This window comes from Triticum aestivum, chromosome 4B (genome assembly GCF_018294505.1).
Source record: "Triticum aestivum cultivar Chinese Spring chromosome 4B, IWGSC CS RefSeq v2.1, whole genome shotgun sequence".
Classification (NCBI taxonomy): Eukaryota; Viridiplantae; Streptophyta; class Magnoliopsida; order Poales; family Poaceae; genus Triticum; species Triticum aestivum.
In genome coordinates, this window is record NC_057804.1 from 461,504,436 (window position 1) to 461,529,233 (window position 24,798).

At 42.2% G+C, this 24,798-nt stretch overlaps 3 protein-coding genes across 5 annotated transcripts; 2 read left to right on the plus strand and 1 right to left on the minus strand.

The window, feature by feature from the left end:
* Positions 1 to 1,348: 1,348 nt before the first annotated feature.
* On the minus strand, positions 1,349 to 1,925 carry LOC123092714 (LYR motif-containing protein 4). Its single transcript, XM_044514535.1, has one exon. It carries the CDS (start codon positions 1,836 to 1,838, stop codon positions 1,563 to 1,565), a length of 276 nt encoding a protein of 91 aa, XP_044370470.1. The 5' UTR covers positions 1,839 to 1,925; the 3' UTR covers positions 1,349 to 1,562.
* Positions 1,926 to 2,054: 129 nt separating this feature from the next.
* Positions 2,055 to 5,695, plus strand: LOC123092713 (uncharacterized). The gene is made up of 5 exons (XM_044514534.1): positions 2,055 to 2,339; positions 2,841 to 2,914; positions 3,130 to 3,209; positions 4,886 to 5,037; positions 5,257 to 5,695. The coding sequence occupies exons 1-5, from the start codon at positions 2,135 to 2,137 to the stop codon at positions 5,325 to 5,327; spliced, it is 582 nt and encodes a 193-aa protein (XP_044370469.1). The 5' UTR covers positions 2,055 to 2,134; the 3' UTR covers positions 5,328 to 5,695.
* An 857-nt stretch (positions 5,696 to 6,552) lies between these two features.
* Positions 6,553 to 24,321, plus strand: LOC123092715 (rho GTPase-activating protein REN1). 3 transcript variants are annotated; one of them, XM_044514536.1, is made up of 26 exons: positions 6,553 to 6,732; positions 7,437 to 7,543; positions 9,648 to 9,759; positions 11,256 to 11,381; positions 11,620 to 11,656; positions 12,606 to 12,682; positions 14,727 to 14,794; positions 14,877 to 14,955; positions 15,210 to 15,354; positions 16,087 to 16,194; positions 16,361 to 16,438; positions 17,016 to 17,071; positions 17,161 to 17,230; positions 17,419 to 17,503; positions 17,696 to 17,939; positions 18,047 to 18,259; positions 19,247 to 19,402; positions 19,486 to 19,526; positions 20,959 to 21,019; positions 21,100 to 21,183; positions 22,349 to 22,465; positions 22,539 to 22,699; positions 22,841 to 22,931; positions 23,351 to 23,408; positions 23,576 to 23,658; positions 23,788 to 24,321. In XM_044514536.1, exons 3-26 carry the CDS (start codon positions 9,724 to 9,726, stop codon positions 23,938 to 23,940), a joined length of 2,427 nt encoding a protein of 808 aa, XP_044370471.1. In that variant the 5' UTR covers positions 6,553 to 6,732; positions 7,437 to 7,543; positions 9,648 to 9,723; the 3' UTR covers positions 23,941 to 24,321. The 3 variants fall into 3 exon arrangements, with proteins under 3 accessions (XP_044370471.1, XP_044370473.1, XP_044370472.1); XM_044514538.1 differs by having other exon boundaries at positions 22,557 to 22,699; XM_044514537.1 differs by having other exon boundaries at positions 9,682 to 9,759.
* Positions 24,322 to 24,798: the final 477 nt, after the last annotated feature.

Genomic DNA, 24,798 nt, shown 5'->3' on the forward strand with positions numbered 1-24,798 from the left:
AAATAAGCGTCTCAAACTTTTTACTAGCTTTAGTACAAAGTTGTATTACTGTTGAGACACTTATTTTGGGACGGAGGGAGTACTTGAGATGTAACATAAAGATTACCAGAAAGAGTATCACATTCCAGAGTGCAGCACAGGAATGAACCAACATGCCCTAATTAACACATCTTGGATAAATTGTGCTAAAATAGGAAAGTACTGATATTCTGAAACCTTCCCAGCTGGACATAAGTTGTTCTTGCCTAGGCCGAATCCGGTGTGGTAGGTGTACCATATGGATGCCTTTCTGTTTGTTTACCAGTATGCGGCATTTCAATAATTATTGGCCTTGGGGCAGCAGTGGTAGTTGTAAGCATTGCGGTCATTTCACCAAACTAGTGTAGGATGAAAATATATGTTCTATACTTACAATGACGTATTGTCTCCTCAGTGCTCATGCATATTTCTAGTACTTAAATTTCCTGTATTAGACACTATTTTCCTGTTTAAAGGTAATGATTCCAGCAATGGATGAGCCAGATGAACTGGTTCCTCCAGCTGTTGATGGTTTGTGCAGAGTACATAAAAGAATAACAGATGGTTTAGACACTGAAACCACCAGCCTCAGCAAGGTGCTGGTCCTGCAGGGCCAACACAGCTACTTGTGCCAGCTTCCCAAGCTGGCATCCTGATTGGCAAGCAAGAAGCAACCATTAAATCAATACAGAATGCTTCAATGTGTGCTCTCCGCATTCTTAGTAAGATTCATATTTACCCCATATAGTCTCAGTGTGGCAATGCTTCACCATATTGTGACAGTATGAGAAGACCTCCTCTGATTTCGATACTAAGTTTTATAGTACCTTGCTTGTCTTCAGCTAGCCAAGAATAGATCCATGATTTTTCTTTTGTAGTTTTATTAATGGCTATTTGCCATATGCAGTTTGTGTTATTGAACTAATAAGTAATAAGTTGTATACATTATGACTCGTGCCTTGCAATGTTATCCTTTTCTTGAACGGATCAGGACATTCTGGTAAATACTACTCGGTGCATAGCCAGTCTATTTCATTTCTCACAACAACTTATGTCGTGCAAAACCTGATCTGGTTTGGCCTTGTAACTGAGGATGCGCGCTTTCAACATTTCGTCAAACAGTTGATGGGTAACACGATTGACTTCAATACACCCTTAATAATTCTTCCACACATTTGATCATGGTCAGCAAGACAAGTATGGAGTAGCGCACGAATGCTACTGGGATGTAGTAATAGCCAAAGGTAGCACCACTGCAAGAACACCAGGGCAAGACTATACGATAATTCTAAAGCCACAATCAGGTAGTTAATTTCACATGTAAAATCGGTATGCGAAACACATAGTATCATGATCATTAATTTGCGAACTTATTGAACAATAGCAACCACCGTATCAGGGCAATTATCCAGCAAACATAGTAATGGCAAAATTCTATTAGCATCAGATCGACGTAACCCTACTATGACAGTACATAAAAGAGCACAGACCCGAAAGGAGGAAAAGGAGGAGATGGCGGGCGTGAAACCTCTCTCTGGTGTCGCTCACTGAATCTTCATCTCCACAACGCTCTTGGCCTTGGGCGCGTACAGAGAGTACACCAGCACTTGCCTCTTGGCCACCTCCAGCTGCTGCTTCCCGTCCGCGAAGGCCGCCGCCGCGGCCGGCGCGTCGGCGAGGGCGCGGTTCTCGCGGAAGGCGTCCGCCGCGCGGCGCCGCGTGTACTCGCGGATGTTGTAGTCGGAGAACTGCCTCGCCGTGCGGAGGAAGGCGCGGAAGAGGGACAGCACCTCCGTTTTGGCTGGGCCCGCCGCCGCCATGGACGCCTCTCGCGCGATGAAGGCTGGAGAAGAAATCTGGCTTTGGGGGACGAGGGCTTTGGGGATTTTGGGAGAGCCGCGTAGCAGGTAGCACAAGTCGAGGTTTGCTTGCTATGGTAGATTCGCAAATGCACCCTTTACTATGAAGCTTATTCCGTAGATACCCCTTGTCCTAGTAAAGCCTCGGGGACCTGCGGCAAAGAAAACTGCAGTTGGCGGGGTTATGTGCAAAACATCCGTTGGTTTCCGCTTTCGCTCCTAGGAGGCGCACTCGGCTCTTGGGCGAGGTGTGAACGATGGGCTCTCTGTCGGACTCGCAGGCGAATGGCGACCGTCAGCCGCCGCCGGCGGAGGCGGAGGATGCTGGGGCGCAAGTCGAGGAGGGAGATACTGGCGAGAAGATGGAGGGCGTCGCGTCCATAGCGCTGCTGCCCTCTGGCGCCATCTCCGGCCACTTCATCCGCCTTCCGGACTCCGCCTGCTACGGCCTCCAGGGCACCCGTACACATCTCTCTTCGTTCACCCTTCTTGTACTTGTTTATCGATTGACCCCTAATTCCTATACGCGGGCATTGTGTGGCTGGGCTCCAACTGCATCTCGCTTCAATCGTTTGTGTTGCCACCAAAACCCCCCTTTGTTCAGCACAAGTGGTAGCGATATATTATTAGGGTTTATCTGTGTAGAAGTTTATCTTTATTTCGAACTGAATTGTAAGTTCTGCTAGATTGCTAGCATAAAAGTATTCCGGTGCTGTGTAATATGCCATAACCTGTTACATTAGGAAGTAAGCATTTTTGTTCTTTTTCTCTATCTGAAGAATGATGCACAGTTGATATGATATTGTTCTTAATTATACAAGTGAATTTCTGTGTTTCTACTCGGCTTCCGTTGTCTTTTGCAACTGTGCACCATATTTGTGTTTACTCTTTACTATTTATTACACAGAAGAGAAGGTAACTTTAGCTTATATTGCAGTTTCTTTTCCTTTTGTATCATGTAAGCGATACCATGCGAGAGGGAATGTAGCCGAGGAGATGATTACCGCCTTATAAAGCTCTCCATCATTAATTTTAAGGTCAGACATCTGTTATGTTCTTCTCCACCAAGTATGTATTCTACTGACAGATTATCTTACTATCTTAGCTTACCTTCCTTTCTAAAATGATACTACCTCGGCTTATCTTGGATCTATCAGAAGTTACCTACAGATATCCTAAAAACTCAGTTATCTCTTATTCTTATATAATTTGTAGTCTGTGTGGTAGAGGTTAACCTATGCTCATGTGACAGAGGAAGACAGAGAAGGTGGTTGTGGTGGAATGCAGGGGGCATGATGCTGCTCGATTACAAAACATTGACCATTTGCATGGGTAAGTCTTCACTCATGGGTGGATTTCGTCAGAACAAAATTTAATGTTGTTGAATTTACTGTTTGCAAAAACGGTGTGGCGTGATTTGCTGATGCTCATGCCCATCAAGTTTAGCTGCATGTACGTCATATCCTTTCTCAGGCTATATCAAAACACTGTACCATAACTGTGTTTTGAAAGCACTATACTATCTGAAGTTGTTGTAATGGATTATGTTTTCAAGAAGTGCATTTATTAAATGAATGGGAATAATCCGATGAAACAGGGTACTCCTATATTGGATTATTGGTCCTTGTACGCTATTTTGTGTATCTCTATTCGCAAGTGATTAATTAAGGCCAAAACACAATTTAATTTATCATTGTCTTATTTTGTGATACTGTGAAAATTACCTTGCCTCACTGGCACGGAGTTGCATACCTCTGTAGTATCTCTTTGCCATGATTTATAAATGTTCAGGATGTGTTTAGTAGGTTTGCCCGACCAAAATTTTGGATTTTGGGTATCCAAAATTTTGGTGCAGTCTAGATGGTTTGGTATTGTCAAATGTATCATGAGTCATGACCGGCATGGCGACAAGTTTACTTCTTCATCATGACACTAAGCAGCCATAAATCAAGCCTTATCTGCAACTATTTAGTCCTTTATTGAGTAATTAATGCTTTAGTCCCTCTTTACTATATACAAATTCAAGTCCCTCCCCTTTTTTTCTATGAAGGCCAACTTATGGGGTGTTCAATGTTTTTTCTTTGAACAAAGTAGCCTTAGGCTGTTAGATGTGATGTTTCATTGTGTTAATGATTTCATGTTCAACTCTCAAGTGTATTGTTATGAACTTGGGTTTTGAGGAGAGGTACAGGAGGGGCTGTTGCCCCGGGAGGCAAAGTAGACGAACTATTCGTCTATTCTCCTGCTTACGTCAGAGAGTAGATTACAGTCCTATTATTTTGGTCGACTTGATCCACAAGTCAGATCTAGACTTGAACTCTCAATCTTACCATATATGGACTCATCATAGCTTAAAGGATAAACTACCTTATTGCTGGACGCTTCCAAGTTTAAAGGATAAAACTACCTACTTGAGAGATTATGTGGATCCTGTTCTTAAATTGATGCTGCATGGGTTATGAACTATATCTACTCCCTCCGTCCGGGTTATTAGGCCTCTTAGCATCACAAGCATGTCCCTTTTTATAAGGCCTCGCTTTGGAAAGGTGCATGCATGCAACCATTTCATTGGTTGCATTGAAAGTCATTGTTGTTGGTGTCATGGCTGAAAAATTAATACACTTCATGTGTGCTTTTTCATTGGTTGCATGCATGTGAGAGAGTGCATTGGGAGTGGAATGGAAGAATTAATGTGAGCAAATTACTATATGTCTTGGTATAAGAGAAGTTGTCTTTAGGCCTAATAAACCCGGACGGAGGGAGTACGTAACACATATGGTTGGAATTTGATTCTTGATTGTTTAGAATTTACTGTCTTGCTTGATAAAAGATTACTTGCACTAGTTGGTGAAGGATAGTGCTCCTGATGCTGTGAAGTACTCCCTCTGGACTGTGAAGTAGTGATCTAAAAAGTCTTATATTAGTTTACAGAGGTTGTACTAGTATTAGTTAGTGTTTTATAATGTTGTTTTGTGCTGTTCTCCTTATGCAAACATTATCTCTTGCAGATGGGAAGATGACGTTGTTGGATTGGTTCAAAAGAAACATGGGAATAAGAAAGTCTTGGTCTCTTTCGAATGCGAGACGCTGAAGGCCGATAAAGCCGCTGAAGAACATATTAGCAAGTATATGCCAAATCTTTGCGGACTGGACGCAGTTGGTAAGCATGGAGTACTAAAATTTCTGCGTGAATGAACAAGAAGCCTTGATCACGATTCTATCCATAGTGGATGGCATTAGTAAGCATGGATAGTGAGCTCTGAGCACCAATAGGCTGGCCCAGTATTTCAATCTGCTAGCTAGTCTGCACTATAAACAACTGTGTGTGGATTCCTGATGTCTGTCCTGTTAGCTCATTCGTTCTGCCTTTGCACTGCAGTAAACACAGGGAAGATGAGCATCTCTGGCATCAACCTCGACGAGGACGATGAACCAAGCGGTAACAGCTGAGAGCGGAAACACTGTGTCAGTGTGTTAGCTGCGAGCCGTCAATGCCGTCGACAAAGGAGGACCACGTGTCGCTGTTACAACGGCATGAGTTTTATGCGACAAATCAGCGCTTCTGTTTCTGCACTTGAAACGGTGCGCTTTGTAGCAGTTCTGTTTCTGCACTTGAAACGGTGCGCTTTGTAGCAAGTCTCTTAACGGAATGTGTGTTTGCTGTTGCTTCATCTGGCATGATCCTGATGAGGGAATTATACACCCTTGGTCTTGGACTTGGGGGTTTGGTGGGCCAGTCGGCGGCGCAAATCTTCGTCCCCGCCCATGCTGTTTGTCACGCATGTACGGGCAGATATCTTGCATTGCCTGTTTCCTCACGGGTGACTGTCTGTACGTGGGCCTTGTGAGTACTTTCTTTTTGGCGAGATCAAAAGGGTCTTTGGAGTACTGTGCGACCGTGAAGGGGGTCCGGGTTCTTTCGCACATGGCTCCTATGGAGATAGTAGGAGTTGGCTTATCTAGGACTCCACGATCAGTATCTCTGCCATTGCATTGGATCCTGTGGAGTATCGTTGCCATGTACTACTACTATGTATCGGCACCAATATCCCAAGGCCATCAGACGCTGTTAATTCTTAACAATCTCACGTTGATGGGGTAGTAATAATAGCATACAACTGTGTCTGGTTGGCTGGGGTAGCTCATTCGTTCCCCAACTGATCGTGATGCTCTTTCGCTCTGAAATGAAATCACTCGAGAATCCTAGTAGATTGATCATTGGTGATCGATGACAAGTGCAGAGGACACGTGAGCACGGGCGGAAAGGGCGTGGCATCCGGGTCGGGTGGGCTCCATGCCCAAGGACAAAAGGAAGAAGAAAACAAAATTTCCAAGCACAAGGGCCTACTACTCCTACTACTAGATACTGCTGCCGGTGGGCCCCGCGGCAGAGCCTGTCCTCCCGTTAACGACATGCTTCCCACCACTCCGCCCGCCCGCCCGCCCTCATCGCGCAGAGCAGAAGCATCCTCTCCCCCTCGGTGTACCGTCATCCTCCGCCACGTATCCCCGGGCGCCGGGCGGACGGCCCGGATCGCTTGACCCCGTCCGCGAGCCCCCGTCTCGCTCGGGGAAAGGAACGGCGGAAAGGAATGGGACCGGGGCGATGCCCTGGCGTGTGGGCCCGGCGGGATAAGGCCCCACCCTGCAGTGACACGTCTATTTCGTTGGGCGCCCCCGTTCCAAAACAAGTCCCCGGAGAAAGTGCGGGCGAGAGGGAAGAGACGGGAGAAAAATAGAACGGGAGAGAGAGGGAGAAGGGGGAGAGAGATAAGGGGGGAGGAGGAGGAGGAGGTGGGATCGATGGCGTGCCCGCCGCTGTGAGATTGACTTCCCGATCGCGTTGCGGCCGCAGGTGAGCCCCGCATTGCCTTGCCGCCTCCGTCGATGCTCCTCCTTCACCGGTGCATTTTTCTGTCTGGGCGAACGCTCGGTTTTTTCCCCTGTTGCGTTGCCCCCATTTTTCTAGCTAGACAGAGGAGCCGCATTGCCCCGGTTCGCGTCCCCTTGCCCGCTCCGCGCCCCTCTAGATCCCTTCCTCCCCGCTTGCTTTCGCGGCTGCGCCGTGCTGGGACGATTGTCTCCCTCCCTCCTGCGATTTCAGATGTCTGACTTGTGAAAAATGCAAATGCTCAAATCGATTTGTTCATCCGAATTGGTCTCTTGTCTATCTGAATCCGCGCATTTGATTCTGCCTCCTCTTTTGTTTTGTTTTGTTTCGACAATGCGCCTTCGTTTCTCTGGTCCCGGTGCATGGAGGAAGTTTGGTTTCAGGTTTCAGTCCTGTCAATTGGCCTGGCCTTGCATGCCTTTTTCCCGCATGCATTCTGCTTTCGGCCATAACTCATTGGCATGTACAGTAGCTCCTGCCATCGGTGCATGTGCATCTTTGTCTGAATAATCTTGCATCTGCTTGCAGGGTACCTGCCGACAGTAATACTAGTACTGTATTCATCTTACTTACCAGCATCAAACTTCTATACATTGTATGATTGTCTCCATGCTATATCAAATCTTACTTATGTCTCGTGATTTTGCCTCTGCTGTATAACTCCCCAGGTCCAGCCAATGGCTTACATATCTCAAGCTGATACTTATGGTGGATGTGGAAACCAACTCCAACTCTTGAAGAGAAATTAAAAGTTTCCGGGCTTCAGTTTCTACTGGTACATCCATATTCTTGCCAACCACTGCCTTCAGGGTCCTGGGCACACACCGTATTTCGGAATATCTATCACATTTTCTCTTGGCTTAGCTCACGATTATTATGACTTTATGACTTGTACATAGATTGAACTAGTATTACCGAAAAAGGCTTTTGCCTTGCTTTATATATTAAGCATCAACCATCAACAGCTCGATACAAACTCACGCCACCCCAACACATGCACACACCCAAGGCGGATACATCGGCGCTGAGCGCAGCAACACCACCCATACCACTACAAGAGCTACCGAGGTCCTTAACCGTGAACACGCCATTGCGAAGAGACGAAGCTGCATACGACGACCTGTGAGCTCCAAAGCGGTGCCTTAAGGAAGGATACGACACTAGAGTGCCCCACCGCCCAAACCGAGGATCAGGGTTTTCCCTAGAGCAACATGACGGGCAATGAGTACTGCGGTGATGCCTTCAAGAAGGGAACGAACATCGCTGCCTCCGGCGTGCCAGAAGACAGAACATATTTTCACCCCGGCCCACACTTATTGCCCTTGGCAGTATGAATGCCACACCACCGCCACCGATCGTCACCCCCCGGTCGCCACGCCGCCCACACGGTCATGGCAATCAGGTAGCACCTGAGCATGAGCTCCCCGCGCTCCCACCACCAAAGCTGACGTCCCGACAGCGAAGACCACCCCACTCCCATCAACATGGATCACCGACGTTGAGGCCAGAAAAGCATGCCCTTTTGGTAAGTTCGGAACCCCGCCGGCCGGAGCAGTGCGGGGGGAGGCCACCGGCGGCTGTCGGCCACGCCGCAGCCGCCACGCCATTTCTCGAACTGGGTCCAGGTCACCGTCGCCACCTCTGGCAACAGCAAGACCCGGAGGCACCCCTGCCAATCCCCCAGAGTGCCCCTATCACCGAGGCCAGCCAAAGGCGAGAAGCACTGAACCGTCGTACTCCACCCGTCGGATGCGCTGCCAACGGCAGAGCCGAGCGCCCCATGAATCAGGAGGAGGGGGTCGAACCACCGCCACTACGCCGCCACCCCGACCAGCCGAGAGGGCCCCGGTCAAGGCAGCTGCCCGCGGCACCGCGAGGTCAGATTTGGCCGAGCCGTCGCGGCCACCATCCCCAACCTCGGCCGGCACCACCACCACCCACTGCCGCTGGGCCACCACCATCCGCCGCGGCCACGGCAAAGGCGGCCACCAGCAGCCTGGGTCGCACCGGACCACGCCGCCGCCGTCTCTAGCACCCCAGGTGCGCCACCCGCCGCGGGGAGGTAGGGATGCCCGGGCGCCGCATCTGCCCGTCATGCCGTCGTGGAGCCCGGCTGCAACGCCACGTTCCGGCTCGGGACACCGGCCCGCACCAGCACCACCTGAGCGAGAAGACACAGGGCCCCGCCGCGGCCAGCGACGGCAGGGCTTTGCCTGGTCGCGCCCCCGGGCGGCGGCGAGGGAGGAGGAAGGAGGAGGGGGCGGCGGCGGGGATACAATGTAATCGGCATGCACAAAGTTAAGTTAACTAGATAATACCCCGCACGTTACTGCGGGAATCGATTCCAACATATTTTGAGTGATTTAATTTTATGAAACATGAGTAGCTGAATTAAGAACATATGAACTAAAACTAAAACACATCTTATATATTCTATTTGATTACTGTGTAGTCAAAACATATATTGATAGCATAATACAATGATTTTTTTTCTCATGCATGTTGAGTGGACCTTTGATGAGGTGACATGTGTGGTGAGGTGGGATGTGTGCATGGGATCAACCAATAATGGAATTTTTTCCCCATACATGTTGTGGTGGGCCTTTGATGAGCTGGCATGTGTGCATGTTAAGATATTAGAGGTAGTGGAAATGAACTATTTAGGTATATAGGATGAGTTTATCTTAAAAAAAGGTATATAGGATGAATACAATCAGAAAACGTTTAACTGTAGCTCTGATAGAGAGACGTCTTTATCCAAAAACTCGACAAATTAGTGATTCCTTCCAAATTATGGTGCTATATCATGCTATTTATTTTGTAATTGTCATTAACAAGTCTCATGGATTTATTACGAGTAACACTGTACATTGCATCAGCCGCTTAAGAAACATCAACTCGTTGGTGGGACAGATCATCCTGAGTTGTTCATAAGTCAGCTATTTTGAGAAGACAATGTCAGCTTCAGAGTTCAGGATTCCTTACCAGCCAGTAAGATTGTCATATGATTCAAGTATAGCATTATTATTTTTGATATATTGTCCATGTTCCTTATCCGTTCTAGCATTTCAGCAAAGTATTCATTGGACCCCACTGTTTAGTCACTTTTTCAGTTGATTTTAATTTTCTTTCAGAAGATACTAGACCAATATAATTAATGTTTTGCAATAAAATGTGAGACAAAGAGCTCACTTTGGTTGATCGGTGAGTGAGCGCCTGCTATGTTTATCAAGTGGTGTACTTGACTAACAAAAAAAAGATCTTCAATATGCATTCCAGTGAAAGACATGCCAAATGAAATGAAATTATGATTCATGACATTTGGGTTGTGAATAAAGTAAGCAGGCTGACAATATATAGGGGGGCTCTAACAGTAAAAATCTATTAAAACAAGAAATATTTACAGAGTGGGGCTGTACAAGCAGACTTACTAAAATTTTCAAACGTTTGTGTGCTGGTATTGTAGACTTTTGAGGAGTTGATGTGGCTCCACCGTGCCGCTTCTTTGCTTCTCCTTTACTGGCAATAGAACAATTATTCTTTATTTTAGTTTTTGTAGTTCTTTATAGATGTGTTTCTAATGCGTAGATTCTATGATTTATCTCACTGTACTTTTGTTGTTAAGAGTCACTAGGCAGCTGATAAGCATAAAATATTATCATTTATAGACAAAATGGGTTGCCTGGATTCCAGAAATCAAGTTAAACCATATCTTGTGTTTTTAATGAAATTTATGCAGGGACTACCTTTTGACTACCTCAAAGAAAAATATGTGTTGTTATTTTCTAAAATAAAATATTTACCTTTATGTCACTTGGACAATATGGACATATGGTGCCTGGCTGGCCTGCATATTTGTTCAAGTATATGGGGATTGGCCAAACTTCTCCATCAGTTCGGGCTTTTGGTTCTATTAGTTTGTGCATGAAACTTTTTTTTTTGCGGGAAAGTTTGTGCATGAAACTTAATATGGTATTAGGCACAAGAGGTCTTGGGTTCAAGTCTCGGCTTTTGAATAATTTTTTTTGCTTGCCCTGCCCTCCTTTTGTCCACGTTTAGGCCTTCTCAAACCACATGTGTGAGGGGGTGTTGAAGTATATGTGGATCACCCGACCTTCTCCATCAGTTTGGACTTTTGATTCTGCTGGTTGGTGCATGAAAGTTAGTACTTATGACTTAAGGTGAAGTGGTATTTTAGTACAACAGTAGGCGATAAAGATAAGAAAGAGACCAAGGGAGATTTCTAAATTTTGTCAAGGAATGGTAACCATCGATATGAATATATAGTGCTTCCATAGCACAATAACAAAAGACAAATGTTCTGTTGTTAAGATCCTCTATTGTTGATTCAGTTGATACTATGTGCACATAAATCTGCGCATGTAGTTTGCTCGTTTTAGTTAATCTCAAGTTCTGCCTGCCTTGTTATCACTTGTTTGTTGCTTTATGCTAAGTACTTACTCCACTTCGTTTCATCCTTTTGATAGGTATCATCTTCGCAGCCTTCGGAGAATGCAGGTCAGTTCAAGATATGCCGATGTGGAGAGGGAGACCCGAACTCCCAGACTGGTGAAACCGGTGATAGTCCACAAACTTCATGTCCTAACTGCCAGGTTTGTCGGATCAACTTGCACTCAAAGTTTATGTCACACTGTTCTCCAAATGACCTTAAGCTTTGGTAGAATGTCTCTCTATATATGTTTACATAAGCCATGTAACTGCTACCCATAGCTGCAACTTCAGATTTACTATAAGTCTGTTTATGATCAGAATGGGAGTCTTTAAACTGCTATTTCAAAATCATGCTATTAACTCCGAATGATGGTGTCAATTTTGTATATCTGTTTGCAGGTTCTCAAGAGTGGACATCTACTGCTTTCATCTAAAGGTATGTTCGGATGGCTAAATTGTGGTTTAGCATGGCTAGATATATATTTCTCCCTCTCTTTTACCTGCTAGACGTTACATCTAAACAAGATGTTTGTGGTAAGGACTACGGTCAGAAGCCCTCCAGTTCATATATCTATTAATAGGAATTTTTTGTCCTTCCAATGGGATACTAAATTAATACTGCCTCCGTCCCAAAATAAGTGTCTCAACTTTATACTAACTTTAGTACAAAATTGTATTAAAGTTGAGACACTTATTTTGGGACGGAGGGGGTATGATTGAACCACAGAAGAACAGCAAAACATGTTGCCTGAAGTCACACAATTATGACAATGTTAATCATATCATCTGTCATGGAGCTTTTATAAACATGATGTCCATTAGACGTTGCTTGTATTACTGTATCATATTCTAGCAGGTAGAATATTAGCCAGTTTGCTGGACTATATATTGCAAAGTATAATCATTCACATTAACTTAGAACTCGCTATGGTTCAACCTAGTCGCTCTTGTACTGAATACTAAAAATCTAACAACATACTATCTGTTTATTTCTCTGATGGCATGGGGGCATTATAGTGCTTGCTTCCCCATAAAGTCATATGCTTAAAAGTTTGGGCATAGAGTAACGTGTACTTCTGTAAAATGCCTGGTCTGTAGGCTAATCTAATTGCTTCACAATCATGATACCTTTAAGCCCAATGAAGAACGAAGTCAAGCCAACAGACATGGTTGATGATTTTTACTGAAATTGTCAAGGAAATTCTGTTGCGGTTTAATTAAGTGGATCAGAATGTTTCTACTTATAACTCCATATTTTGCATGTGGAATTTTGTTGCTACCCAAACTGTCATTTTCTTACATTTGATCACCTTTGCTTTAATTTGAATTCTAAATATTTGTAGCCACGCTATTGTTCATATTTGATTATTTGTGATACATAACAGGGATTGGTTGGACAACATGGAAAAAGCGCTGGTTTGTTCTTACAAGGGCATCATTAGTGTTCTTCAGAAGTGACCCTGTAAGATACATTGCAGTACTTTGCTGTGTTTCTTTGCATCAGCTATTCACTCATAAAGATCCTATGATTAACTTGCTTTGTTCTCCAAGCTTAACACAAACTTTATTGTAACAAAGCAGACTAAAGGTCTGCACGGCATTAGATTGTAAATCTGCTAGTTGACTGCTCAATTGGGTTATCTAATTCTTCTAGCAAATGCTTGAACCTTATTTATTTTCCATGAAATTTCTATTACCATGATTGCTATGTGGGGAATTCCCTATGTGTGCCACATGGCCCAAGAAGGCCAGCAACTGGCGCTAGCTCCAGCCAGTGCAACCAATTAAGGACAAGATCCCTATAGTACCTATACGTAAATGGGTTCTTTTAATCTGAGCCATAGCCAATTGGAAATACGATATGGTTTGTTCTTTACATTGGAATTGTGTTATATTTATATGTAGAGGACCCAGTGGTGTTACGTTAATTAAGCAATGAAATAGTCTCACATCTATTTCTCTATTCTCTCACTCGCTTCTCCTAGCTGTCCGCTACGCTATTGCCCCCCTGGAGTTGCCAGCCTTGTTCCACAGTGTACCTCCAAGATCATGGTCCCAAATTTCCAACAGTGATTGAAAATAGAGCATCGAGTATACATCTCGTTGTTTACAACACCAGTTATATGCAACTTCCGGTTTGTACCATCGGTTAATCGATACCACTTGAAAATGTGTGCGGCCCTAGGGAAGCTACCAATCTGCCATTTCTTGTTGTAGAACTGATGGGTGTGGTACTACATATTGATTAATAGCACATGCAAGTTCGCGCGAGTCTTTTTCTGTGCTGATGTTGTATTAGTACTATAAACTATAATGTAGTAATTTTGCTGCAAATTCATTTTAATGGAGTACATGAGTGCAGCTGACGAAAACTTTATATATAACCTGAAGTCTTTAGCAAAATGCTTCGAGGAAAGAATCAGATGTCTAGATATCATTCTGTATACCTTGTTATCTGATCTGCTTGTTAAGGTTGAGTAAGGACATAACTAAAGTACACATGATAGTATGCTAGCCGACACCATGTAAAATACATGAAAGGTGAAAGGCAAGTTATATCAGCTAATGGCATCTTATTGCTCAGATATCCCAACAAATTAGTGCCTACTTTGCAGGGGCGGAGCTTCCTTAGGGCAAAACTGGGCCATGGCCCACCCAGGAATTGTGCTCATTTTATTTTAACTGTGCTTCGGAACCCAGCCCAGTCTACTAAATGCAGTTTATCCAAGCCTGCAGGCTCCCTCCTACTGGCAACTGACAAGCATGGTACGGCAGCGAGTCGCACATGCAGCCAGCACTGCCCCTTGCCCCCAGAGCCGTCCAGCAGCATAGGTCTGAAACGAGCTTTTCTGGCTGCTGAGCCGCACAATGTATTTTTTATATTCCCAAAAAATCTCATTTATCATTCAATGCCAATTTTCCTATAGGCTGCCTGTAGCACTACGAATAGTCTTTCATCCTGTTGATGAACAAAAGTGCTACGCACTGACTAATGCCTACCGAAACAAATACTCCCTCCGGTCATATTACTTGTCGTAGTGTCAAAAATGGTCTTACATTTTGGGATGGAGTGAATAATATGGATCGGAAGGAGTAGTATATATATTGTGGAATTTGAAAATTTTAGTTTCTCCTTCTGACCAGCCCGCCCAACTTTTTCTCTGAAGCTCTACCACTGCTACTTTGGTCTAGGTCATAATCCTAATACAAATAGTGATACTTGCACAGTTTAAGGAGTGAACCCGAATGTGAAGCGGGATATAAATTCTCTTTTCATACTATTAATTGGATACCGGAAGTGACAGAAAGCAAATAGTAAAGGCAAGGATATTGTTGACTGTTAGTGCCACCATTTTTTAGGGGGTGAACATGATTACAGAACAAGTACTACTGCTGAAGCATACATAGTTCTTTTAGGATTCTTCATGACATTTATGGGCAACTATAAATATTAGTATTAGGCCTCTAAACATGCCAATTGCTCGTATGTTCTGCTTTATTTTCAGAATGCACCTCCCAGAGGAAATGAACCAGTTGTTACACTTGGTGGAATCGACTTGAATAACTCCGGAAGGTATGCATAATTGAAATTTTGCTGAAAGGGGGATTTCCGTTAATGCTATCCAATAAACATATAATTTTGATAAATGTTTCAGTGTTGTAGTCAAAGAAGACAGGAAACTTTTAACAGTGTTATTTCCTGATGGCCGCGAAGGGCGTACTTTTACTCTGAAGGTTGGTTTCATATCTTTCATAATTCCTGTCGTACTGATCTTTGTGTTCCCATTGGGACGATTGGCATTTCTTAGTATGGTTCTTGAGGATCAGTAAATAGCGGGGCAACAGGGGTGGCTGTGGAACTGGAGCAGTGGAACGTGGCAACCCTGGTTGTGTTTGGGAGGGGCAATTGTTCGATTAATATTCAATACTACTATCATACCTGTGTGGCACTGTTTAGGAATTTAATGGTGTGATTTGTCTCCAAGCAGGCAGAAACTACAGAAGAACTCAACGAGTGGAGAAATGCATTAGAGAGTGCTTTAGCGCAGGCACCAATTGTAGCGAGTACAGTGGGGCAAAATTCAATATTTAACGCTGATGGAACAGAATCTTCTGAAGCTTCAACTGAACAGTGTAAGCTATGTTAACTTTCACCAAACCTGCACAAGCTGGGCTAACATCTAAGCTTTTGTTTTATTTTGGGCTAATGGTATTTATATAAAAATAGACAAGTCACATTGTGGGCTGTATTTATGAAATTTCTTCATGTCAATTTTTTCAGGCTTCATTCTTATTGTTTGATCACACCTGTTTTTGTTTCATTTCATATATCTGGCAAAGTATGTTCCAGACTTCCAGTTTGGTGTTCAACTTCATCGTTCACTACTTGAAAAAAAAAAATTTAATCACTTCCTAAACGTGCTAATGGTTGAGAAATTCCGGGGCACTCAAAAAATGAAGTTTGTAGGATAAATTCCAGTTTGGATGTCATGTCTCTAGTCCTACACTAACACTGCAGCCCAATGTAGTAGACACAGCGTAGAGATGATGACCCCGTAGGGATTTATTTTCTTGCTTCGTTCCTCCATGCACTTGATCAGGGCATGGGCAATCACTACTTACATGAAGATCCTTATTCCTTCTATTATTCATTAATATTTAATTCAGCTGGATTCTGCTGTTACAGAAAAAACTGCATTATGCGGATCTGAGTAGGTTTATTTTGTATGCCAGTGTCAGATGCCATAGTATTTATTGCCATTTTTTTGTTGAATCAAATGTATAATGTCTAATTTATTATTCTTTCCCACATCTGTGTGTGCTTATGTTGCACTGAATAAGCAAATTATGTTGTTTCGTTTGCAGCGGAGGATAAATCATCTGTTATTGGGAGACCTGCACAGTTTGCACTTGTAGAGGCTGATGGTAGTCCAGCTTTCCTGGAGAAGGCCTTGAGGTTCATTGAAGATTATGGTAAGTGTTTTTCCCTGTAATATCAGTACACTATCCAGACCGACCCTTCCTTAGGTTTAATTTTATGCTCATATTTACCTGGTGTGCATTGAAAGCAATCATGCGGAAACATGACATTTAAAAATCTTGCCGTTCAGTAACGAGCAAAAAAACACTGTGTTTGTAGGTTGCAAGGGAGAAGGAATCCTCCGTCAATCTGCTGATGTTGAAGAAGTCAAACGCAGATTTCGTGATTATGAAAAGGGTGATTTCCTCTGTTCTAACTTTTTTGTTCTTATTTAAGATGTTTGGCGCAGTGGTAAAGCTGCTGCCTTGTGACCATGAGGTCACGGGTTCAAGTCCTGGAAACAGCCTCTTGCAGAAATGTAGGGAAAGGCTGCGTACAATAGACCCAAAGTGGTCGGACCCTTCCCCAGACCCTGCGCAAGCGGGAGCTACATGCACTGGGGCTGCCCCTTTTGAAGGGGAGCCTTGGCGCAGTGGTAAAGCTGCTGCCTTGTGACCATGAGGTCATGGGTTCAAGTCCTGGAAACAGCCTCTTACAGAAATGTAGGGAAAGGCTGCGTACTATAGACCCAAAGTGGTCGAACCCTTCCCTGGACCCTGCGCAAGCGGGAGCTACATGCACCAGGTTGCCCTTTATTTAAGATGTTTGGCAATTTAGTGCGTCAGGAGTTTTACCATTGTTTAATTGAATCTTTAGAAGACCTTTTTTTTCTTTGCCCTGCACTTTCACAAAGATTTTCTTTTGAAGATACAACTATTTTGCATAACCTCTGAGAATTTTATGTCTGCTAGTTCACTTTAACTGATTTTTGTAGGAAAGAAAGAGTTCTCCCCAGATGAGGATGGGCATGTTATTGGTGACTGTATTAAGGTGTTTATTTGGCAACGCTAACTCTGATTCACAAGGAATATACTATGTTTCTATATTTTCTGTAACATTTGTTTTGCTCCAAACTACAGACTATTCTTCGAGAGATGCCAGCTTCGCCAGTTCCTGCAGCATGTTGCACCGCGCTGGTTACAGCTTACCGTAAGACTGGCTCAGAACTTTATTTATAATTGAAGAACAATAATGCATTCCTGAGCCTAAAAAAACTGATGTATAATCCCAATAACTATTTTTCATGAAGTATGTACCAAAAAATCAGCACCAGTATGCCCTCGGAACATTTTTATTTGTTTGGAACCATAAACTGATAAAGACAAGTGGTGGTGCAGGAACTGACAAGACAAAAAGACTTGATGCTTTAAATAAAGTTATATATGAAGTTTTCCCGGAACCAAATCGGCAATTATTGCAGAGGTATTTACCTAGGATGCTTTTGTTTCAAATTTTATCACCAAAAGTGTTATGTCTTGGATTGTCATTCTGTAAGAATATGTCCTCATCCGTTTACATTATCTAATGGTTTGATGATGAGTTAAATTTAGCCTGCACAGCAATAACAACATCAAATTCCACCAATGAATACCAGACTCATCGGTTTTCTTTTAGGATCCTTAAGATGATGATGATCGTTGGATCACACAAAGCTGTGAACAGGATGTCTAGTTCCGCTTTGGCGGCTTGTATGGCACCACTCCTTCTTCGTCCTCTTCTTCTTGGTGAATGTGAAATTGATAAAGACTTCAGTATGGCTGGGGATGGTTCATTCCAGCTGCTTCAAGCTGCCGCTGCAGCCAACCATGCTCAAGCTATTGTTATCATCATGCTTGAGGAATATGATCAGATATTTGATGTATGCTCTTTCTTCCCTTGTCATGTTCTTATTTATTTCTTTTCTTTTTATATTAGGTTCTCCTTGAAGTGACGTCATGAATACTAATTAAACAGTAACCTATATAGGACATAGAAGAAGGTTCTTCGGACGCTTATACTGAGTCTGACGACGGTGATGTTGACAAGGAATATTCCACGGATAATGACAACCATGATGAGGATGGTTCTTATGATTCTGGTGAAGATGACATTGAAGAAGACTTGGATGATAATACCGAACACTCTTCTGGCGGCAGTGAATGTGATGGCAATAGTAGAATCAATGCCAAACGTGACAAGGTATGCTAACTGACAGCAATAGTACAAATTTCAAACATTATAGATGGGGCATTCCAAGTGCTGGTGTCAGAATTTCCTGCAAAAACCATGTTTCCTTGCAAAAGAGAGAGAGAGAGAGAAGATAAGTCAGCTTATATTCAATGAAAGAGACTATGGATGATCTTCCCCTGAAAATATGATAGTTGATCTCCTTATCAAAATTAATTTCACTTTTGCCAGTCAAATTTTATGGTGAAATCATACATTGAACATGTTCGCTCATCCGATAGTGTCTTCTCAATGTGCAACTTGTCACTGAAGTTTCTTTCTAAATCTGGTAAATGAGTATTCCGTTTAAAGGCTAATATTTTGCTGGTCGAACCAAGTAGTCATAAAGATGAATAGATTATGCTTTCATATTTGACTTGCCCACGGTTTCATCACGTGCATGCTGATAAGAAGTCAACAGTTGATTCAGCGTTTCCAACATAGCTTAAAACTTAGTGTCAATTTCTTACATAGCTTAAAGCTTAGAACTTAAAGTGCCCTTCTGAGGGCTTGTAAAAACTCTTCTTTCTATCAATGCATTAAAATGCAAGGCTTTTGCGTTTTCTCGAAGAAAACAGGGACTGCTTATTGCTATATATTTCAAATATATTCTTGAAGCTTGTATTTCATTCTTGTATGAAAGAACCTTGGCACACTCTCAGTAGCTTAATGGTCTGAGATATGATATTGAAGAAGACTATTTCTAATACAAAATGACACGCATTTGGGTGTGTTCAAGGAAAAAAAAAAGACTTACACTTTAGAGCCCCCTTGCATGAAGCCTCAAATAACTAACTCATGTGCTTCAAACACACAGATTGGCCAAAACTATGGCCTTATGCTCTGACTTAATGCACTTGTAAACTTCTTTGTCTCCCTTACAATTCATCTTGCTCAATTTATTTAAAACAATATCTCTGGCACTGCATGTACTGACAATGATAGGTTGTTCAACCTCAGATGAAAGTGGGAAAAACAGAACGTGGTTTGTCAAGGGAGGACAAAGGATCCACAGATCATATAGCAAAATCCCATTCATCATCTTCGAAAGCAAAATTTACGAAGTCAAGCAGCTCAGCTAATAGGGGCAAAAAGACATTATGGGGCCGTACTTCAGTAAGTTCAGTTGTTATCTGCATAGTTCTGCATTTCAATGCCACCACGATAATCATAAAGTTTGACGAGTAATGTATTTACAGGCAAGAAAGGACCTGGACGTTGAGGGCTGCAGTGATGATGAGTAAGTAGACGGCTATATGCTCCTGTAATGCTGATTTGAATGTGCATTTATTGGAGACATAAAATAATTCCAAAATGCAGCTGTAAAAAATGTTTTCAAATGTTCATGCAAAACACGACCATATATTATACATATGGGACTCTTTATTCATAGGATTATAACAAGGGAATAGGAAAAAAAATACAGGAACGCAATAGGAATGCATGTGTAGAACAGAGGATTGTAAAACACTGGGAAAGTTTTACATGACTTGTTTGAATCGTAAAAATACAGGAGTCCTACTAATGATGTTCCAACGCTAACGTGATTGATCCCATCACTGTGCTTTACCTTGATCCTACGCGTAGGAATAAAACATGAGGTCATACTGGATGCTAAATTTCCTATGTTTTTCCGTTGGACTGGCGTCAAAAGTAAATTTCCCTATGATTTCCTTTGCCTCATTCCTACGAATAAACGATGCTACAATGACGAAATCCATAAGAGTTCTAATTCTTTGTTTCCCTTCAAATCAAAGAGGCTCATAATTGTTATATTCATCCTCCAGGTCTTGTATCTTTACGTAGCTCTTAAATGGTTATATTTGTGCATGAATATTTAAAATGCACACATTATATCACATGTTGATATAATGCACATTTCCTTGGATTTTCCACATTTCTTTTCAAAATGCACTAGTGCATGTCATCAAGTAAACAAAATATAGCATGTCAAGTGCAGATTTTGAGCAACTCTTTTTGAAAACATGTACCTGCTTTAAAAAAATGTGTGAAACAGTCAAGGAAGAACAAACGTGCTGTAATGCGAGAACTTGAAAGCAAATATGAGCATTTGTGAACTGCAAAAGGCATATACACATGCTGTAATATGTGCACTTGAAAAGCTAATGCACAAATATGACGATTTGTAAACTGCAAAGGGTATTTGCACATTTTCCATGGTCAGTCCTGGAACGTCATTCCATAATAGGTGGAGCATTTATCATTTGCATCTGCAATAGTTGTACCTTCTAAAAATTGCCATAGAGATTGAGGTTTGCACATGGTTTTGAATTGCATACTTGCACACTAGAAAAGATCCCCAAATTGTAGATGGGCTAACATGTTACGAGATGTAAACCTGTAAATATTGTGCAAAAATATGATCAACGTGCACAGTACAACAAAAACAAAAGGTTGTAGCCGCAAAAGTCCAAAAGAAAAATTACATCTTTCATCTTCTTTGCATAACACACATTTTTGTAGGCGCACAAGTTATACATGTTGCTATGATTCCTTTTTAGATTCTTCCGAGATGAACAAGTACTTTCTGGAATATATGCACTCACCCGTGCATGCATATACTTTCTTGAGTATTATTTTCCCATAATATTTATAATTTACACTGTTGATATTTTTGAGTTATTGATATTCTAATTGAGCTTCTGTATTAGGGCTCTTATTGAGAAGCTTGAGAACAACAAGGCCGATCTCCAATCTAAAGTTTCAAAGGAGGTGCATCCTTTTCCCCTAGGACCACACAAAGTTATGTAACATCGAATTCTTTCATCTGAAATGATGTTTGTATTTTTCAGGTCAAAGAAAATAAAAACCTCCAGACAAGTCTAGAAAAGCGGAAAGGAACATTACATGAACGCCGTTTAGCACTTGAAAAAGAAGTAAGAGCTCAAACTCAAGGTTTTTATTTTCTTTCCAGAAAGAGAACCCCTAGGTCGCTTGTCTCATTAAGGGATTATTATGATACCATCAACGAAAGGAAACTTGCAATAGATGTGGAAAAGCATCAGAAACTATGTGCAACAGGAATATTACGCTAGCAGTTATAAGCGCAAGTACTACCCAAACATCTTAAGCCAAGAAACGTGACCACATCACGAAAGCCACATTAAGTTTGGGGATGGTACTCACATTTTGGAGTCAACAAATTGGTTTTTTGCACTTTACTCAGGGTTTGATTGTGTCATTTCTTCAGATGGGCCATTAATTCTTGCTGCTGAAGCATCTGACATGCAGCACTACAAACTCATGTTCCTTCACCTTTTCCCCTTTTTAAATGCTTCATTAGCTGTTACAGAAAACAGGATTTGCGTGCCTTGCTAATCATACTTCTCTATCTCAGAAATGTTCTCTAGCTTTAAGACACTGTCCTATATCATAGCAAAGGCAACCAAGCTACCAGTTCTGGCTCTATTTGGCAGTCAAACTTTATTAGGTATCAGAAAAAACTCCTTGAGATTTTGTCGAAACATACGAGTTGCTGCTGCATTTTGTTTTGTGGATTATGTTGACTGGTTCTATCTTAAGATGTTTTAGTAACTCTCTACAAGCTAAGAGCACTTACCCGGACAGCCCCATGTGGCCATGTAATTTTCATACTTGATTTAGGCTACAATTTGAACCATTAGCCACGATGGGGCGATGTGACAATACACATGTTTTTTGCTTTTTTTTTCTCCATTTAAATAATGTCAAGTAATGCTAAGCAATTATCTTTCTTGTAACAATGATATATTATGACCTGAACTCCACTAGCCATGGCGACCCAAACTGGATAATTCTACTAAAACCTTTAAATGCCACTGTCGTTCTCATTTATTCATCACAAATTGGATGATACAACTTATTATACAATGGGTACCTTACTGGGACTTTCAGTTAATGGTGACCACCAATCTATGAGCCCTCAAGGTAGGCGATTGTTTGATACAGCAAATTATAACTCACAACTATATGGTACTCTTGAGCTCATGGAGTTGTTTTGGTACGTTTTTAGAGTAAGTTTTGCATTTTCTATTCAACATGAATAGCTTGTGCATTCAACAGGTGGAAACTTTGCGAGATCAGCTGCATAAGGAGAGAAGTTTGAGGGCCTCATTGGAGTCTGGGCTGATGAATATGCGAAGAGGGCAGGTGTCCCTCCCGTCGTCAATAGACAGCAAGGTACTCGGTGTTTATATTTCGTTAAATTTAAATTCTTTTCACCGTTTTGAAAATTTTCTTCTGTTAAAAACAGACTAAGGCTAATCTTCAGGAAGTTGCTGCTGCTGAAGCTGATGTTGTGAATTTGAAGCAAAAGGCTTGTGATCTACGCGGACAACTCAGCAGCCAGGCCCAGCTGAGCTCCATCCCACTATGTGAATCATGCAACAAACGGCTCCAAGACAAGCTTGCCGAGTAAGGCTTTGTTTTTTTAGTTGGAGTAGTAAGGCTTGCTAGATCCTTTCTTAGTATTTTGTTCTGTCTATTTAGAGTTCTTAATCATGGAAAGGAATATACTTGAAATAGACTTGTACTGAAGTGGCTACTTTTCTCCAGAGAGAAACAAAATGAAATCAGCTCATCAACCGAAGCATCATCAGCTATTGGGACCAATCCTTTATCTCGAATGTTACCCAATGCAGGCATGGTAAGACCATACGAGTAGAGAAATCTGAGGCTTTTCCTTCCGCTTTGCTAGAAATGTCCTGTCTGGGACCGGGACTGCTACTCTGCTGTTACCTTGCGCTGAATGATCTAATGTTATTCCTGATACTATACTGGAATGATAAACATAGTATATGCTGTTCAAACTGTATAAGCAAGCTAGTCATGTGAGTTAAGAGTTTTCCTGATATACAATAAGAACCAAAAATGTCAGTAACAATTATGCCAAAAGAATGCCCTTGTTATCTTGCATATTTCAATACTTTACAAATAGTACATTAAGTGGCAAAGGGCCCAGGCTCATTGAAGTTAAGGATGACTGGATGGAAACACAACCTGGTTGTGCTTTTAAGTTCTTCCATTTTAGTTCCATTATTCAATAAAAGAATTGATTCATTTCAGGCGGATATTGTTGAACAATTGAGAAGGCAAGCCGCACAGAATTCGTCTTCTTCAACAGGTAAGCCAGCTCACCAGAAGCTGCAACTGAGTACTAACTATCAATACAATACAGGTCCAGTTGGTACTATCAGTAATTATACTTGATATCGTTAGAGTAACTGTGCCCAAGGAAGCAAAAGTTAATAGCAACAATCTTAGTAGTTCAAAATGATTTGTTTTGCCCAGGTGCTCAAAGATTGTTGAGGCAAAACTCAAATAGCCTACACAGGCTTCAAGGACTGAATGCCTTTTCAAGTAATAGAACAGAGGTAATCTGTATGCCTTTGGGACATATTATATGCTGTCCCTGTTTGATATAAGTTTGTGGGTGCTACTACTGCCTCTCTTTTTCATTTTACTGAATTTATGCAACTATATATGCATGTTATTTCTTTCAGGAACCTGGGGGTGGACCACCAACTGCATTAGCTAAGCTGACAAACCGGCTCAACTTCTTGAAAGAAAGAAGGGCAATGCTCGCAAGTGAGATGCAAAACTTAGATTTGGCTCGCCCACCAACGGGTCCAGCTCCAAATAAAGACTCAACATGAGGACTGGGAATTTGACACTGCATCATCTTAAAGCTAGAAAATCAAGTAGTGGAGCGATGCACATATGACAGCGCCACAGGGACGACTTCTTTGAGGTGGAGATGCATATGATAATCCTACCGTGAGAGTTGGACCCAGTTCAAGATGCGTGCACATGTATTTTCATTGGAGGAGCATCGCTGGCAGTGTTCACCAAAATCGCTGATCGCACGAACAGCCTAGTTTTAGAGTACCATAATTAATTAACCCCACAGTTTTATTGTGTTTTCATAATGACATTTCGAAAGTATTGAATTGTGGCATGTATAAGAAACATATCTCCGTAAATTCTAGACCACAGCCAAAGTGCTCTTCCAAATGCAGTTTGCCGGCTGTTTTTCAGGAAGTTTCTAGTAGCCTGAGAGAGTTTCACCATATGTTTTTCTTTTGCTGCGCTATATGACCAAGTTCTGTGGAGTACTGTATAAGATATGGATACAGATACACATACACCGATGGCGGTTCCTGTGCCACAATCCAGAAAGGATGGACAATCATAGCGGTGAGTGTATGCGTGTGTGTATGAGCGCTTGCGTCTGTACTATGTTAAAAAAACAGAAAGGATGGACAATATTTCAGGATTTTCATCTCTTCCGTTTACTGTTTTGCAGCAGTTGCATGGCCAAAGCATACTGTTTTCTGACTTTAGTCATCGATATGTGTAGAGCATCACTGAAAACTTTGGAGGTACTAAGATGGATTAATCGGAATTTTGTTGAGTGACGCACGTTAGCGAGAGCAGGGGTGTGGAATCTTGCTGCCATGAAGATGTAGGGTGAGATATTCCATGATTTTTTTTCGAGAATAACTTCAGATCTA

What these genes read in the sequence shown, in the direction of transcription:
- LOC123092714 (XM_044514535.1), bottom strand. Translation starts at nt 1,838, where the DNA reads ATGGCGGCGGCGGGCCCAGCCAAAACGGAGGTGCTGTCCCTCTTCCGC.
- LOC123092713 (XM_044514534.1), top strand. Translation starts at nt 2,135, where the DNA reads ATGGGCTCTCTGTCGGACTCGCAGGCGAATGGCGACCGTCAGCCGCCG. An exon ending in CTACGGCCTCCAGGGCACCC is followed by an intron (nt 2,340 to 2,840) that starts GTACACATCTCT and finishes GTATCATGTAAG; the next exon opens with CGATACCATGCGAGAGGGAA. An exon ending in TTGCGGACTGGACGCAGTTG is followed by an intron (nt 5,038 to 5,256) that starts GTAAGCATGGAG and finishes TTTGCACTGCAG; the next exon opens with TAAACACAGGGAAGATGAGC.
- LOC123092715 (XM_044514536.1), top strand. Translation starts at nt 9,724, where the DNA reads ATGTCAGCTTCAGAGTTCAGGATTCCTTACCAGCCA. An exon ending in CTTCATGTCCTAACTGCCAG is followed by an intron (nt 11,382 to 11,619) that starts GTTTGTCGGATC and finishes ATCTGTTTGCAG; the next exon opens with GTTCTCAAGAGTGGACATCT. An exon ending in TTATTGGTGACTGTATTAAG is followed by an intron (nt 17,072 to 17,160) that starts GTGTTTATTTGG and finishes TCCAAACTACAG; the next exon opens with ACTATTCTTCGAGAGATGCC.